This window comes from Psammomys obesus, unplaced genomic scaffold (genome assembly GCF_907164565.1).
Source record: "Psammomys obesus unplaced genomic scaffold, mPsaObe1.curated_primary_1811, whole genome shotgun sequence".
In the NCBI taxonomy this organism is placed as follows: domain Eukaryota; kingdom Metazoa; phylum Chordata; class Mammalia; order Rodentia; family Muridae; genus Psammomys; species Psammomys obesus.
In genome coordinates, this window is record NW_026596244.1 from 13,936,139 (window position 1) to 13,952,160 (window position 16,022).

Sequence of the window (16,022 nt, forward strand, 5' to 3'; positions counted from 1 at the left end):
TTCCTTCCTTCCTTCCTTCCTTCCTTCCTTCCTTCCTTCCTTCCTTCTTTCCTTTCCCTTCCTCCCTCTCCCCTTCCCGCCCTCCCCTCTTTATCTTTTTCTTGTTTGCTTTTGTGTGGATATGTGCAGATAAGTGCAGGTGCCTGTGGAGTCCTGAGGGTCTCCTGGAGCTGAGGTTGTATGTCCTTGTGAGATGGCTGACATGGGTGCTGGGAACAGAACTCTGGTCTTTTACAAGAGCAGTTCTTGCTGTGAACCACTGAACCATTATTTGAGCTGCTTCTTCGCACACACTGCATTTAATTAGGTTGTTTGCATGAGCATGGATCAGGGGTTGTTTACTTGAACAACTAAGCTTTCCCAGTGTCTGTCCTGCTGAGGAATATGACTTCTCATCCGACAGTAACCTTTAGCTTTCATAGCGCCTCAGAGAGGGTGGCCCATGAGCCCTTCCTTTGTCCACGCAGCTCTCCTGCAGATAGCCTCTGCTTCTGTAAATTTGTGGTGGTCCAGCCATGGTGCCTCAAGCACTCAAGCGTCTCCAGCACTTCTTCCATCCTCCAGCTTACGCTCTTCAGCCCACTCTTTGCCAGTGTTTGCTAAGCTTCTGAGTGGTAATACAGACGTTTCTTTAAGGAGTCACCAGTTATGGGTTCGTCTCTCAACTGGTGCATTCTGCAAACTGAAGTTTCTCTGACCCAGTTTAGTAGCATAGTAATCTATGTGCATAATTACAAATATTTAGAAAGTTATTTGACAACCTTCCATTTGGAAAAACAATAGTACTATGTTCCTTTGTCTAGTTCCCATGACCTTTAGTCCACAAACTTTTGACCAGGTTTATTATACCAGACGTGAATTCTTTTGTGTGGGCCTGTCCTCAGATCCAAGCAGAAAATGATTGTTCATTCCAGTAACGGTTAGGCTACTTACTGTCGCACCCATGAGCTCCTGTGACCTGGCAGGCTGGTGCTGTTACCTGCAGGGTTCTCAGCTTTAGGATATGTACTGGCTTTCCCCCTCAGCAGCAGGGATGGCACCTTCTGACCTCCGGAAAGCCGCCGGCAGGGAGAAAGCTCCCAGCTCAAGTGTGACTTGGTTTTTCTGTGTCCTGTGACCAACGTGTGTAGAGGGAGGCTTAGCAGCAGTTACCATGTGGCTGCTGTGTGCGGCCAGCAGTGGGCAGTGCCCTGTTCATGGCGGTCGACGTCAAATGACCAGTTGGAGATTGTGTCCCGTCAGGTCTTTGCCTGTCCCTCACTTCCTACGTGTCTAATGTTGCCTTAGAATTAGATCACACTAGCATACGGCAGAAATGCCGCAGAGGAGGCGGCTCCTTCCTCTCATCCTGTCCATGGCCTCGCTGTGGTTTTGCCGTATTACCGGTGCAGCTTGCTCTGGTCGGTGACTGCAATGGTGTGCACCAGGTCTCGACTATTATGGGATTCCTGTGAACAGAGTCTGTGAAATCCCATCTGGAGCAGATTTCCTGTTCACTGATTTGTGGACGTAAGGTTTTCTGTTTTAGTTGGTGGCTTCTGATATTAGAAGCTTCTCCATATTAGACTGTGCAATAACAGATTTTTCTGTTGGGTTAGCTTTTGTCCTCTATTTTTCCATTTTTGTGAATAGTTTGTACTGTGGCACCCACGCTAGCTCCAGACTCCTCAGGTCACACGATTGTTCGCCACAGATCTGTGAACCCGTGAACTAGTCCTTCTGACCTGGGCAAGGCTGGGTTTTGAGTGGCTAAATACTTTAATTGGCTGTGTCTTATTAATATAGTTAAAATGATTTTTAAATAAATGACCCAAATTTTTTATTTTGACATTTATTTTCTTTTTAATAATTTTGAAATTAAATCTCTTTTCTCAATACCTTAAGTGAGATTATGTATTTACTTAGGGAATACTGCTTAGGTACTGCACTTTAAAAGGTTTGTTAAAGTAAGAAAAAACCAGTGCTTTTGGTGGTAGCTTTTTTCTGGACGTTCTGTGGAACTTAACTTGTCTGGTATGCATTTGACATATTGTCTGATGGAGTACAAACTGTTCTCTCTCTCCCTGTCTTTTCTCTTAGCAAGAGACACCTTTTGAAAGACTTTTTGGTTTCAGCTCTAAGCCGATGGAGTGTCTTTGGGACTTTGAAAGCACCCCTCTGATCATGTATTTATCTCAGGAATGCTGTGCCAGAAATCAGAGCTCTCCTCATATCTTAAGAATTATCAGCTCCCAAGCAGTTGCTGGGAAGTTTAGAGTAACAGCTCCATGAGTGAACCTTGCTGAAAGGCTGCCTGCTCCAGTCTCTTTAAAAGGGAGGGTGCTGGTGCGCATTCCCATGCCAAGATTCCTGCTCTTATCTCATCTGAAGATCCTCCCTGGCGATTAATGGGTGCCAGGGATTTATCTTGATAAAGTTCAAGGGCTGCTCTGTGTTTTCAAATGAATTTTTAGGGACTAAAGAACTCAGTTAAAGTAGTTTTTTCTTTTTCGTTAGTGAACCATTTCCATGTTAAATAAAACAGTAATGTGAAGGTTTGTGATATTTTGAACTGATACTATTTTGAAATGAAAGTTGTAAAACTTTTTATTTGTGCTTATTACTAATTGAGAGAACTGTGAAACTCCCTAGTTTAGGAAAAATGACAAGAAAACAAATGTGTTTTCACTTGATATGAGCGTGTCTATAAAAAGTACTTAAAATCTGTACAATGGAAAATTGCTAAGTATTCTAAATACTTGGTAATGTTAGGGAGTTCATAAAGAAAGCCTATAAGCAGAACTTTCACGTTAATACCTGTGTTTTAATTGATATTTTGAAAAGCAAGCTGGTTATCTGCCTTCTACATTCTTTATGACAGAAAGGGAAGTACTTCAGTTAAAACTGACATTATTCAAAATTCAGATGACTACTTGTGTCCTAAGCATTAGGACAGATTTTGAGTTTATGTTTTAAGTGGAAACTTAGAGCTTAAGGTGTAGTTCATACGTGGGGCTTGCTCAGTTTGTGCAAGGTCACGGCTTGAAAACCCAGCACAAGAGGAAAGCAGTGAGCTGGGGATGGAAGAGTAAAACAAAATAAAATAAAACAAAAACCTCAGGCATGTTGCATTTTCTTTGTTTCTTTTACCAAAGAGAATACAAACTGCTCTGTTCTTGTATAGGTAATTCTGAAAGGTGGTTAAGTTTAAATTTTTAGTTTTCTTCAGAATGTAGGACATGCTTACTCAGTTTAGATTTGTATCTCCAGGATGAGCATAATGGGCTAAGCATCTCTTCTGCTGAAGCTTTTAGTCTGTGCAGTGAGAGCTTACTGTGGTAATAAAACGAGAATATCCCATGTATGCATACTGTTTACTGCATTTTTAATTAGGTCACGTGACTTTGGCTCTCAAGTCCATCTGGCCCAGAGCTGTAGCAGCATTATGTTACATCTTAGAACTGATTTGAATCAGGGTGTGGATTTAGAAATTATTAATTTTATTTTTGTGTGTAGTAATTAATAGTTAGAATAAACAGCAGGGGAGAAAACATGAACACGAAGGTGGTTTTCCGGGGCCGGTTCTGTCCATTGCGCTCCAGATGTGCTGACCCCTGGCACTTCCCCCAGTGTGGGGAAGTCGTGACGGGCGAGCTTCCCGCTCTCCCCTATCAAGATTGAAATAAAGCCTCATTTTCCTGCCTGTTATCCGATATAGTTTTGTAAGTTAATGGTAGTATATGCATAATTTTTATCTTGAAAGCCATTTATGTGATCTGTGTAGATGAGCATAATATAGACATTTGAGAGTTAGTATAACTATGATAGCTGGAGAAGTTAGCATACTGAAGATCATTTCATTCTATGCTTTTTGTGCATGAGTTAGACGGTGTGTGAATTATCGTTTAATACAGCTTTAAGAACAGTTCATTGTGAGGTAATGGCTGAAATCACAGTCTGATTTTCGGCATATGCAGATTTGTGGTGCATTCCGAAATTTATTTAGACGAATTATTTCACCTTTCTGGGCTTGCCTTAAGGAATTAAGAAATGTTTTCAAGAGGTGTTTGGTGGCACCTGTCTGTAATCTTGGGACTTGTGAAGGTGAGGACAAGACGGTACAGCAGCAGGAAGTCAGGGGTCTGGCTCTGGCTACCTTTTGTGTTTTCTCCTCCAGTTATACCTTAATGCTGTTTTTCAAATTGAGCTATAAATTTTTGAGAATATGTGCCAAACTGTGGGCAATAAATATTTACTGAACTGAATAAAAGAATATGCCATTTTCACTACTGAAAGTAATATTGACAGCGTGGTAAGTGTTTGAAAACGAGATCAAGATTTTGTTGGTTTGAGCAGTGTGGGCAGGTAAGGGTTGTACGTGACAAGGAACAAGTATGATGAGCTTTGACCATATGGACTTGTATGATGCAGAACGTCAGTCAGGAGCCCCCTTCCCGCCCGAGCCTGTCTCTGTCCCTAGAGGCAATTTTAACAAAACCAGTTTTTAGTTTGCCGTCTCCAAAGCTTTTTAAGTAAAAAAAGTAAAGAGTATGTTCTTGAACATAGATTTTTAATTTAACGTAATATCTTTGAGATTCCTTCATGCTGCTGATCTGTGTCGTATTGTTACATGACAATTCTATGTAAGTTCTCACCCTTTCAAAACTTTGCTTTTCTGCATGAAGGACATTTGAGCAATTTCCAGTTTTATCCAGTGACTCTAAAGAATTTGCAAGCATAATTGTATTATTGCATACTTATATTTTCTTGGGCAAAGTTGGGTCATAGGGTAAATGTATGCCTAAATTTTCTTTATAGAAATAGATTTTTTTTTTTCACTGATGTGGATTAAACAACAGACCTCAGACATATTAGACAAAGTGCTTGCTGTACCACGGCCTGCCTACAATTCACTAATCTAAATGTTCTTCTCCCATCAGTGCATATCTGTGTGTGCACAAAACAAGTTGTGGTGGTTCTTTAGTGGGCAAATATGAAAGTGAATTATTAATATTTATCATTTCCCCCTAATTGTTAGAGCAGAGAAAATCTTCTTTCATGTTAGCATTTTAATTTCTGGCAAGAGTAGGAAATGCAAGCACATATTATATTTGCGTTGTTTTCTGAGGGCACCACCAGCACATGTGTGTTTCCATGTGTGTGCACACATACGAGGCCGCATGTGCGTTAAGTCAGTGATCTTCATCTGGCACAAGCTGCCATGATTTAAGCACACCATTTTGGATTGGGGGCTCAGGTGGCTGTTGCTTCTATTTTTTAGTATATAGTTAACATTGGCAGTCACCCCTATAATGATGTGACACCAGCTACCCCAAGTACATTGAATAATCCTTGCCCAGCACAAGACAACAGTGTTTGCCAGGAATGATAGCCACTGGAGTAAAACGGAACCTATTTCACTTTGTTCTTCTTCTAACAACAGAAGTATATTTTTACAATAAGGGAATTACATGCTTTAGAGAATATGGATACATTCATTAGGATAAAGTACCTGAGTAACTTTGTTTAAAAAGCAAATACTTTAAGGCTATTAAGGGAATACTTTCAGCTTACAGTATTGTCAACGAAAGATGTGATTAGATAAATTGAATGTTGAAGACTTTAAGCTTATGGTTAATACCAGGTAATTAAAAGTAAGAGCTGCTGCGGGAGTACATTATATATCAGCTGTCCTTTTACCTCATTAACTGGGGCTTTGCATGTTTATGGAGCTAGCTTCAATTAAAATGCCTTTTAAGTTATGTCTAACAAGGTGTTTTAGTTAGTCTCTTAGTATAAAGTATTGCACTTTAATTGAAATTGGTATATCATAAATAAATTGGTATATCAATTGGTTATTTGGTACTTTTGCTGTTTTAAAAAATTTTCTATTGTTTTCTATGTGATATACTCAAAAAGTATTGTTTTATGTGCTATATACATGTATCCATGACTTATGTAGATACTGTTTTATCTTTTAAGATAGTTAAGGTTGTATGATTTCTAGTTAGCAGTGCTTTAGAATCATTATTGAAACATACTAAGTTCTCTGCATCAGTTGTGAGAGTAAAAAAAAAAAAGTAATTTCTTGTTTTCTTCAATTCCAAAGTTCTTTCTACCCGCTTCCAAATTCTCTTTTGTTATGCTTACTAGAAAATTCAGGATGATTAGTTTAAAAAATTCTAATATAAATGTTGGTTAAGACTATAAAGTCGATTCTTTTCCTGGGACATTGTCTTAGTTTTAAAAATAATGAGGATGAGGAGGCCTGCTGTTAGTACAGAGTTTGCTATGGGAGCCAGAGGACCTGGGTGGGTGTGAGCCTCTTAAACAATGTTTTCAAGAGCTGTATGTGTTGGAGGAAGGGTCGAAGGGGGTCAGAAAGATGGTTCAGAGGTTAAGACCACTGGATGCTTTTCCAGAGATTCTGGGTTGGATTTCCATCATCCACACTGTGGCACAACTGTCTGTGACTCCAGTTCCGGGGACCAAGTGCCCACTTCTGGCTGCTGTGGGTATCAGCCACACATACAGTACACAGGCATATGTACAGGCTAAAGACAAACAACCTACCTGTGAAGTGATGCTGTGAGTCCACCCCTGGGAAGAGAGTCAGGTGATGCCACCAATCAGCCAGCCCAGCCTAGTGAGAGACCCGTTCTCAAAAACAAGGTGCTTGATGCCTGAGGATGGCAGCCAAGGTTGTGCTTTGGCTGTGCTTGCTGGCTCCCCTCCCTCCCTCCCTCCCTCCCTCCCTCCCTCCCTCCCTCCCTCCCTCCTTCTCTCCCTTTCTCCCTTCCTTTCTCCTCCTCCCTCCCTCCCTCCCTTTCTCCCTCCCTCCTTCTCTCCCTCTCTCCCTTCCTTTCTCCTTCTCCCTCCCTCCCTCCCTCTCTCCCTCCCTCCCTCCCTCCCTCTCTAAAAGAGAAAAAGGTATATAAATATAGACAGCATTGAAGAGATTTTAAGTTTTAAGAATATTTCAAAAAATACATCAAGATATGGTAGGAAAGAAAATGAAAATTAGCTCTTTTTGTTTTGAAATGCATGTAATTAATGTAACTTATATGAATTTTTTTTTTTTTTACAGAAGTGTCATCATTGCAACAAAAAAATCAGCAGTCTTACCTTCCACCCTTAACACAAGTGCACCCGCCCACGCTGTCAGTGTAGTTTCGTCAGGAGATTCCACCCAAGCCTCAGATGTCGGGGGAGAGTCTCCAGGTGAGCTAGGTGGCAACAATGTCCACAGAAGTTTTAGATCCTTGTTCAAAAAATCTGAGGATTTTCTGATAAAAACAAGAACTTTGTAAGATGCTTTAGAAATCTTTGTGCTTTTTTGTGTTTTACTGTTGGTTGTTTACTAATGTCCTTCTGTTAACAAAACCACTATTGATTATTTGCTAATATCTGTGCTGTGTTTGTGCCCTGGAGCTACTCTTCCACCTGGAATCCTGACTCCACAAAAAGTTCTTTCTTCTATTCAGTGATTGAAACTGGTAGATTGGGTGCACATCTTGACTGAGGTTTTTTGCCATTTAAAATAAGATATTCAAATAAGTAAATGAACAAACATTGAATTATATTTTTTTCTCTTGTTTTTAGTAGAATTTGGGAAAATGATTTATGGATGAACTGATTATTGTTACCATATTCTAAGCAGAGCAGTTCGTTTTCTCTCTCTCTCTTATCCTCTCTATCCCCTCCTTCCTGTTCTCTGTCCAACATGTTGCTGTGCAGCCCAGGTTGAGCTAAGATGCCTTAATGCAGTATAGGCCAACTGTAGACCTGAGTGTACCCTCTCCTTTACCTCCTGAGTTCTGGACTGGCTGTGTGCACAGCCACACCTGCCTGGCTTTGGGTTGTTATTCGATGTGTAAATTTATAGTTAATCACATCCTCTTGGGACTTCACCCTGCCACCTTTGTATGACTTAATTTTGTAGTGAGAGAGAAACCACAACAAGAAAAAGCACTGCTCAAATTCAGGAATACGATATTGGCTAATAAAGAGTTGTTTGACATACAATACATAGATACAAATAGGAATTGAAAGAAACTATAGAAACATAAAATGCACAATATGAGTTTATAGCAAGAAGGTTTAAAATATTTGGAACTTTTAATATAAAAAGACCGTCTAAAGTTTATATGTAGTATGCTCAAAGAATAGCTAAGACTGGATAGATTGACCCAGAAGTGGAATTAAAGTTTGTTCAGGTTTTCCTTTTGAAATATTACCATTATAATAATTTTGTAATTTAGCTTAAAAATGGCAGTTTTCATGTTTATATTTTATAGCCATATGTTATTAAATATAAATTCAACTTTTTAGTATTGAGATTTAAAATTTTGCTCGGAATATTTATACCTTAGCCTCTCTAGATTTTTTCTGTGTCAACACTGGCAACTTTTTCTTTTTCCTTTTGGTTTTCCAGACAAGGTTTCTATGTGTAACAGAGTTCTGGCTGTCTTGGAACTAGTTCTGTAGACCAGGCTGGCCTCAAACTCACAACAGATCTACCTGCCTCTGCTTCCTGAGTACTGGGATTAAAGGCATGCACCACCACTGCCTGGCTGCAACATCTCTTCAAGAGAGGTACAAGATAAGCATCAGAAGAGAAGATGTCCAACCCTTTTGTTTTCCAAGAAAGTAAAAGAGGAAACTAAGTTTAAGTAACTGTTTAAAAATCTGGAAAATTTAAAGTTATTCATCAGCAAATATTTAATTGCTGTATTATAATGTGTTGTATGTTAATATGCAGTATTCTTAAAATATGCTATCATATTTTTCTATGGTGTTGCAATGTATAAATAATGAAACAGAATTGAAACTAATTTAGCAGTGGAACCAAGTACAATATTCTTCAGTAATTTGTATACTGAGTGCTTACTAATTCGCAAAATGTAGCATCAGTCTTTGTTGTATAGAACATTACGATGACAAGGTTTCTCCTTGTTTGGTCAATAGAAAAAGCTCTATTTCTTTTGGGTGGATTTTTATTGGGTGTATAGACTGTCCTTTGCAGAGAGACAAATTGTGAAGCGCACACGTCCACGCGAGTCACGCGTATGCAGGTGCAGCACAGCAGTGCTCAGTGGTGAGCACTTGCCACTTGATTTGATGGCTCTTTATTGCGTCAGGTACTTAGATCCTTAGGGAACTTGACAATACTTCACTCCCTGCGTGGGTGCTAGATGAAGGGTGCGTTTACAGATGTCTGGAAAGCGTCTGAAGGAGCCATGTTGTCAGACAAGGAGAGCACAGGTCTCTGCCTTCTACATGGTGGCAGCAGCCTGTGCCTCTCCGTGTGTGATTATCTGCTGGGAATGTTTAATGTTAATCTGAAACAAATCTATCATGAATTTATGTTTCAGTTAAATGTACAATTACATATTTTTCTGATGGCCTGAAGGACACAGTCATGTGATATTATTGGTATAAGTAGTTCTTCATCTGATTCAATTTTCTATTTCTTTTTAATATTGCTGGCTATTTTTAATCATTGTTGTGCAAGTGTCCTGTGACTAAAATATTTGTTTTTATTTCTATATGTATCTGTGTGTGTAGGCCAGGTATGATGTGTTTGGTCCTTGTGGGGACCAGAAGAGAGTGCCAAAGCCCTGGAAGCAGGGTCAGGTGGGGCTGCAGGTGTAGACGAGGCCGATGCTGGGACCCAGACTTGGGGGTCATCTAGAAGCAAGTGCTCTTGACTGTTGAGCCATCTTTTGAGCTCCAAGTTCTGTGAATCAAAAGAACATTTTCTAAATTCTCTTTTGTTCTTTTTACTTTTAGGAATGAAAATTGGCCTTTTTTTCCCCCAAGGGCAGTGTTAGGAAATAATTTTTGTCATTGTTTTGTTTGGAACAAATAATATTCCTATTCTTAAAAATAAAATTCTGCAGCCAGGCCACACTTTAATCACAGAACTTGGGAGGCAGAGCCAGGTGGATCTCTGTGAGTTTGAGGCCAGCCTGGTCTACGAAGTGAGTTTCAGGAGGCCAGGACTACATAGAGAAATCCTGTCTCATAAAGACAAAACAAAACAAACAAAAAAGATTTATGTGTATGAGTGTTAAAAAGAAAGAATGTAGGGAGATAATTCTGCTTATTGTTAAGGACCAAGAAACAGCGTGCGAAGGCCCTCACATGGGAGTGAGCTTCACGGTGTGGTCTGAAGGGAAGGATGCAGCAACACAGTATTATGCTGAGTGACCTGTAGCTTCATGTACGTGTAGCTGTGGGCAGATCGCCTTCTCCTCACACGGTGGCTGTGACAGAAGGAGGTGCGTCTCAGTTTAATCAGCCCCCCACACGGTGGCTGTGACAGAGTGGAGGTGCGTCTCAGTTATGAGCCCCCAGAGCAAGGCAGACAGGAGGCTGTGCTCCACATGGAGCGTGGTTGTGCTGGCGGTGGCTGGGCACAGTCCTGCCAGACCCAGCCGGCAGACACAATGAGGGGCTTCCCAGTGCAAGGCAATACGAACCTGCTGAGTGATTTTCAGGTCTCCTGGCTGTGCTCACTAAGGCTTTGACTTTTGCATTCACGTATTTTGAAGGGCTGTCTGATCCCCCACAGCACCCATTCAGCAGTGATAGCACTGTAGTGCTTGCTCCTCCTCACCATTAGCTGGCACACTGACTGTGTACACCCGCAGGCTGCCCTAGCAGAAAGGAAACAAACAAATGGCTCTTCTTTGTGGGCATCCCAAGTTCAACTGAACCCAGATTCCAACTGTTGGAGAAATCACATTTGGAGCCAGGTGGAGCAGCTCTGCCTTGCAAGCAGGAAGCCTCCAGTAAGCCAGAGAGGCAGATCCTGTCTCATTTGTAAAAAATGTATTTCAGCTCATCAGAATTAGAATCAGAGCTGGGGGACAATCTTGGGTTCAGTCCTTAGCATCACACTTTAAAAACAGGACCAAGGGGTTTTGATGGCACACACCGTTAATCCCGGCACTTGGGAGGCAAAGACAGAGGCAGGCGGATCTCTGAGTTTAAGGCCAGTCTGATCCACAGAGCAAGTTTGAGGACAGCCAGAGATCCTCAAAGAAACCCTGTGTGGAAAAAACCCCACAAACCACCACTACCACCATCACCACCAAACTAAAGTAAGTAAACAAATTAACAAACAGGGTCAATTAACACAGTCAGAAGCTAATCTTGCTGTATAGTTTTTGCCTAAATATTTTTTTTTGATTTGTTACTTACATTTTAGATAGGTACTTCTGTCTTTCTCTTTATCAGTGTCATAAACATTTAGGAATAACAGTGAATTTTAGCAAAAACAGCTGATGCATTCAAAGGATGTAGTCTTTAAAATTCTGCCACCTATCAAACGATGCTGAAGAATACTAAAGTACATTATTTATAATATCTCACTTGTAGCACAGGCTGGCCTTCAGCTTGTAATCCTCCTGCTTCAGGCTCCAAAGTATTGGGATTACAGGCATATGCCTCTACACCCTATCTTGAGAAATGTTTTATTAATCACTTGTAACAGAATTCAGGGGCCAGCAGTAGTTCAGGAACCAGTTTTCCTGTGAGGAAGGTAGCTGGTGGGGATAGGGATGCATTTGCCTGTAGACTCCCACTTAGCTTGTGTGAGGAAGGGAGCTCATCTGGGTACAGGAGGCCGAGACAGAGGCTCTCCAGAGGGAGGACTGCTGTCTTTCCCAGCTCGCTATGCGGCCTGACCTCGTGGAAAGTGTTTGTTAGTGTGTTCTAACTGGATGCAGCCATGACTCTTGGCGGGCGAGTTGGTTTGAGCCTGTGCAGTGTTGGGGAAAGCACACAGTGGGGTCTGTGGCTCACCAGTCTCAGGTTTATGCTAGGATGAGAGGTTGGGCTCAGGGCCTCGTAGGAGAAGGGAACGGAGCTTCTAGGTTAAAAGCCCTGAGAAGTGAAAGTCACAGTGTTTTGCTCTGGTCAGCTACTGTAATGATACCTGGAAGAAGAGAAAACTTAGGCCACAGTTATCACTCATAAAGAAATGGTTGTCTTTTGTATGGCTTGGGCTGTTTGATTATTTTATTTCTTTGGGCGGAGTTTGTGTTTTTGTTTGTGTTTTGACATGATTGCACAGCGGTGTTGATTTCTATATAGATCTCTCATGGTCACAGGGTGCCTGTGCTCAGAAACTGTTTACCCTGAACAAGAGAATGTACTCACTAGCTGTGATGTCAGTGCACCCTTAACAACACGGCGAGGCTCACAGAAGCAGGCTAGCCCCTGATGCTGGAGGCTCTTCCTTTCTCATTGTTTTAGCCACTTCCTCTACGTCTTAGACAGGCCTTTATTATTTATTCTTCTGTTGGTTTTCTGGTGATACCAGTTTTGTCCTGTAGGGATACTGAAGCCTGAGGTTTGAGAAGCAGATCACACATATTCACCTTCTGATAGTGCATAGATTTCAGAGTTCTGTTTCTCAGCTGTGTGTGTGTATGTGTTTTGTAAGGCCTCATGTGCGTGCTAATTTTTTTGGTCTATCCTTGTGAAGGGTTCTGCTGGACTTTTGTCTCTGTTTACCCTCACACTGGCCTGGCACCTTGTAGGTTGCCATCTTTAGGAGTGGAGACTTGGCAAATGGCCTGCCACTGTCGGCAGTGTGCCCACCTGCACTTGGCCACCTCTCTTCTCAGTGCCATGCTGACTGGCTCATGCCGTGCATTCCCTCCTCGTGCTGGCTACATAGCAATGACTCTCTTGTTTCCATTCCAGATTGACTGACAGTTTAATCCTGTATATTTTGATTCTTACGCAGAAACTTTTTTTTTTTCTTTTACTTTCTTGAGAGTTTTAAGATTCTTCATACCTCAGAATTACTTTTCCAGCTTAGTCTTTTGGACTTAGTTCTTCATGTCTTGCCATTATGCGTTTTGGTTCCTATCCATTTTTAGCTCTGTCAGGATAGTTTCCCTGCATATTCTCTTCTCAGGTAAAATTTATGAGCAGTTACTTCTTGATAATGTAAAGACAATGACTTTTGCTTAGGATAAAACATTTTGAACACTTTATACAATAAAAGGATTGAATTGGTTGTTAACAGTATTAAGATGTAAGCATTTAAGATTATATAGGAACATAACTGAAAAGATTGGACACACACTAGAATAAAATGATAGGAAAGAGAAGGATGGTGAGAAAATTGTCATGTTCAAGTCCAGGAGTTGGGATGATTAGGGGAGTTCTATCTGTGGTTACATTAAAGAAGCTCTTCAATTACACGTGGCGACTCTCCAGCTGCTAGAGGTAGGGATTGGGAGGGTGAGGGCTCTGCTCTTTAAAAGGTGGGGTGTGAGAGCCAGAAATAGCTTAAAGTGTCCGTGGGAGCCAGACATGGCGGTGCACAGCTGCAACCTGCATTTGTAGGGTGGGCTGCATGTGCTAGGTCAGAGGCTTGGGGTTATTCCCGGCTACACTCTATGCTTGCAGACAGCCAGAGCCACATGAGCCCTGTTTAGGAAAATCAGCTGGAAAAGAGGAGGCAGGGCTGGCGCATGCAGTGCACACCATGGCCTCTTGCTGTCCTCCCTGTCAGTGTCCTAGAGGCTGGGGAACAGGCTACATCCCACCTTCTCCTTGCCCAGCGGGCGTGCCCTGCTGTCCTCCAGTGTGGCTTTGCCACCAAGTGTGAGCTCCTCATAAAGGTCCGTGCCTTTGCCGCTATCTCATACTCTGTGGTGCTGGGGAGAAAGCATCAATTGAAGTAAGTGTTCTCAACACAAGTCCTGTTGCAGTTATAATGAAGACTCATGAGGAAGTGCAGATGGCCCTGAAATAATGTAGAATTGTTCCTCGCCTGTTCGTGGATGGCCTGCTATGCTAGACTCTGGGTAAAAGGTTAGGCTCTTGGTGATAGTGTTACAGCTGTTTACAGCTAAATCCGGGACTCTATCTTCTGTGTTACCTCAGTGAAAAGAGAGCTTCTGCTTGTTCCTTTGTTTCTGCTGCTGCTAAATAAAGGGAATTCTGAAGCTTACTCAGTGGATCAGACTTTATCCTTCTTGTCTGCTTCTTTTATACGTTCGGAGGAGGATTGCCTAGCAGACTGACCTTATGAAGAGCTCTACATTTAAATAAAAACTTTAGTTTTTGGGCTTTATCTAACGAGTGAGCCGTGTTTAAAAATGCACTGTAATACACGTTGGGCTGCTGAAAGGAGATCCAGAAAATTACTCTCAAATTCTTATTTTTTTCTTTTACAGGAAGTAGGTCATCTAATGCAAAATTGCCCTCAGTGCCAGCGGTTGGCTCTGTTCCACAAGACCCAGTTGCGCACATGAGGTATTTAAACTCTCACTTGGATTCTGAAAGTTTTGTTTTTCATGACCTACCCTCTCCTTCTTCCCCATATACTTTAGATTTATTTCAAACTATCATGTTGTAGAATGTTTATGAAGATTATCTATTTGTAGTAAAAATGCGACATATATGACACAGTTTTATGAGCTTATGATGTATATTTCAGATAAGTGTAAGTTGCTAGGACTGCATTGTTCTTTTTCTTCAGAAGTGTTTAAGTAGTGCTATCTAGCCATGGCCACATTAATACTGTATCCTATATGGAGTTTTATTTACAGTTTTAATTTGGAATGTGTGTTTAAAAGTTTACTTTTAAAGTTTATACTTATTTCAACCACAGTATTCCAAGTAGGCAGAGAATCCTTGGTTTTTGTTAGTGCAGCTGCCAAGCCCTGTCTCCACAGGGCAGCCGGCACGTCTGGAAGGGTGTGTGTTGTGGAATCACAGAGGCTTGGATGGTTCTGTGAGGCGGGGTACCTGGGAGGAGGTGTGTGGAGAGCAGTCTTTGAGGAGTTGTCTGATATTCTCAGTAGGAGGGCTCTGTTGGTAATGGAAGTGGGGTACCATTGTGAGCCTGCTGCTGACGGTTTGCTGTGGAAGCTCTGGCTGCTCAGGCTTTAGGTAGCAAGTTATTGGACATGATACTGCATCTTTTGGCCATTTTCATTTTTATGAAAGTGGATTTCACTTTAGACACTATGGAGCTGCTAACTGTCAATATCTCTCTGTTAGCATCACAGAACGGCTGGAGCATGCACTGGAGAAAGCGGCTCCTCTGCTACGAGAGATTTTTGTGGACTTTGCGCCTTTCCTTTCTCGGACCCTTTTGGGTAGTCACGGACAAGAGCTGCTTATAGAAGGAACAAGTAGGTGCTTTTTCTTTATTCTGTTTGTATTTACATGAAAGTTATTTGCATGACTAAGAATGTTTGCATCTTCTTGAACACTTTGAGCATTGGCAAGGCCCTCATGTAGGTTTGCGTCTTTTGAAGACTTTATCACAAACTATAAGTATGTATCTGTAAATATATATTTATATACATATAAATAAATAAATATATAAATATATATTTATAAATATACAATAAATAAAATATAAATAAATATATTTATATAAATAAATTATATATATATATATATATATATATATATATATATATATATATATATATAATCTTTTGAGACAGAACCTCTCTGTGTAACTCTGGCTATCCTGGAACTGTATAGGAGGCTAACCTTGAACTCACACCTGCCTCTGCCACCCAAGTTCCGGGATTAAAGGCATGCACTACCACACCTAGCTACCTTGTTATGGTGTTAATCCTTTTATTTTTTTTTTTAACCAGTAGTTTGGATGAAGCACAAAAGTGCTATGCCAGAGTTGTAGCGTTTGTTTTTCTAGTGATGGAGATTGAACCCAAGATCTTGAACATGCTACACACATGCTTTATTGTTTTCATTCTTAGATCAATACTGTTTAGTACATTAAGTTAACGATGTATAGATTAGGGAGTAATTATGGTGTAACCAGGTGTTACCTGAACTTAAGATCCATAGAATCAACCATATTTTACCACATATAAAAATGTGGAATGTGTTATTGTTTTCTGCTGACATCTAGGTCTCTTAGGTAGGCACTTTATAAATGCAGAGAAGACTGGCGAGGGGAACAGTGACTGGCGTTTTATAGGATGTGTGAACCATAGAAGGTTTTTTCTTTGTTTTGTTTCCTTTTTTTTTTT

The 16,022-nt window shown here is 41.0% G+C and overlaps 1 protein-coding gene across 1 annotated transcript in view; it reads left to right on the forward strand.

Annotated features, from left to right (window-relative positions):
• Nucleotides 1–16,022, forward strand: part of Lrba (LPS responsive beige-like anchor protein) — a 429,351-nt gene that overhangs the window by 108,595 nt on the left and 304,734 nt on the right. The window contains exons 30-32 of the mRNA XM_055596564.1: nucleotides 7,067–7,200; nucleotides 14,184–14,262; nucleotides 15,013–15,150. Coding sequence (XP_055452539.1) covers nucleotides 7,067–7,200; nucleotides 14,184–14,262; nucleotides 15,013–15,150 — 351 coding nt within the window. The remainder of the gene's footprint in view (nucleotides 1–7,066; nucleotides 7,201–14,183; nucleotides 14,263–15,012; nucleotides 15,151–16,022) is intronic.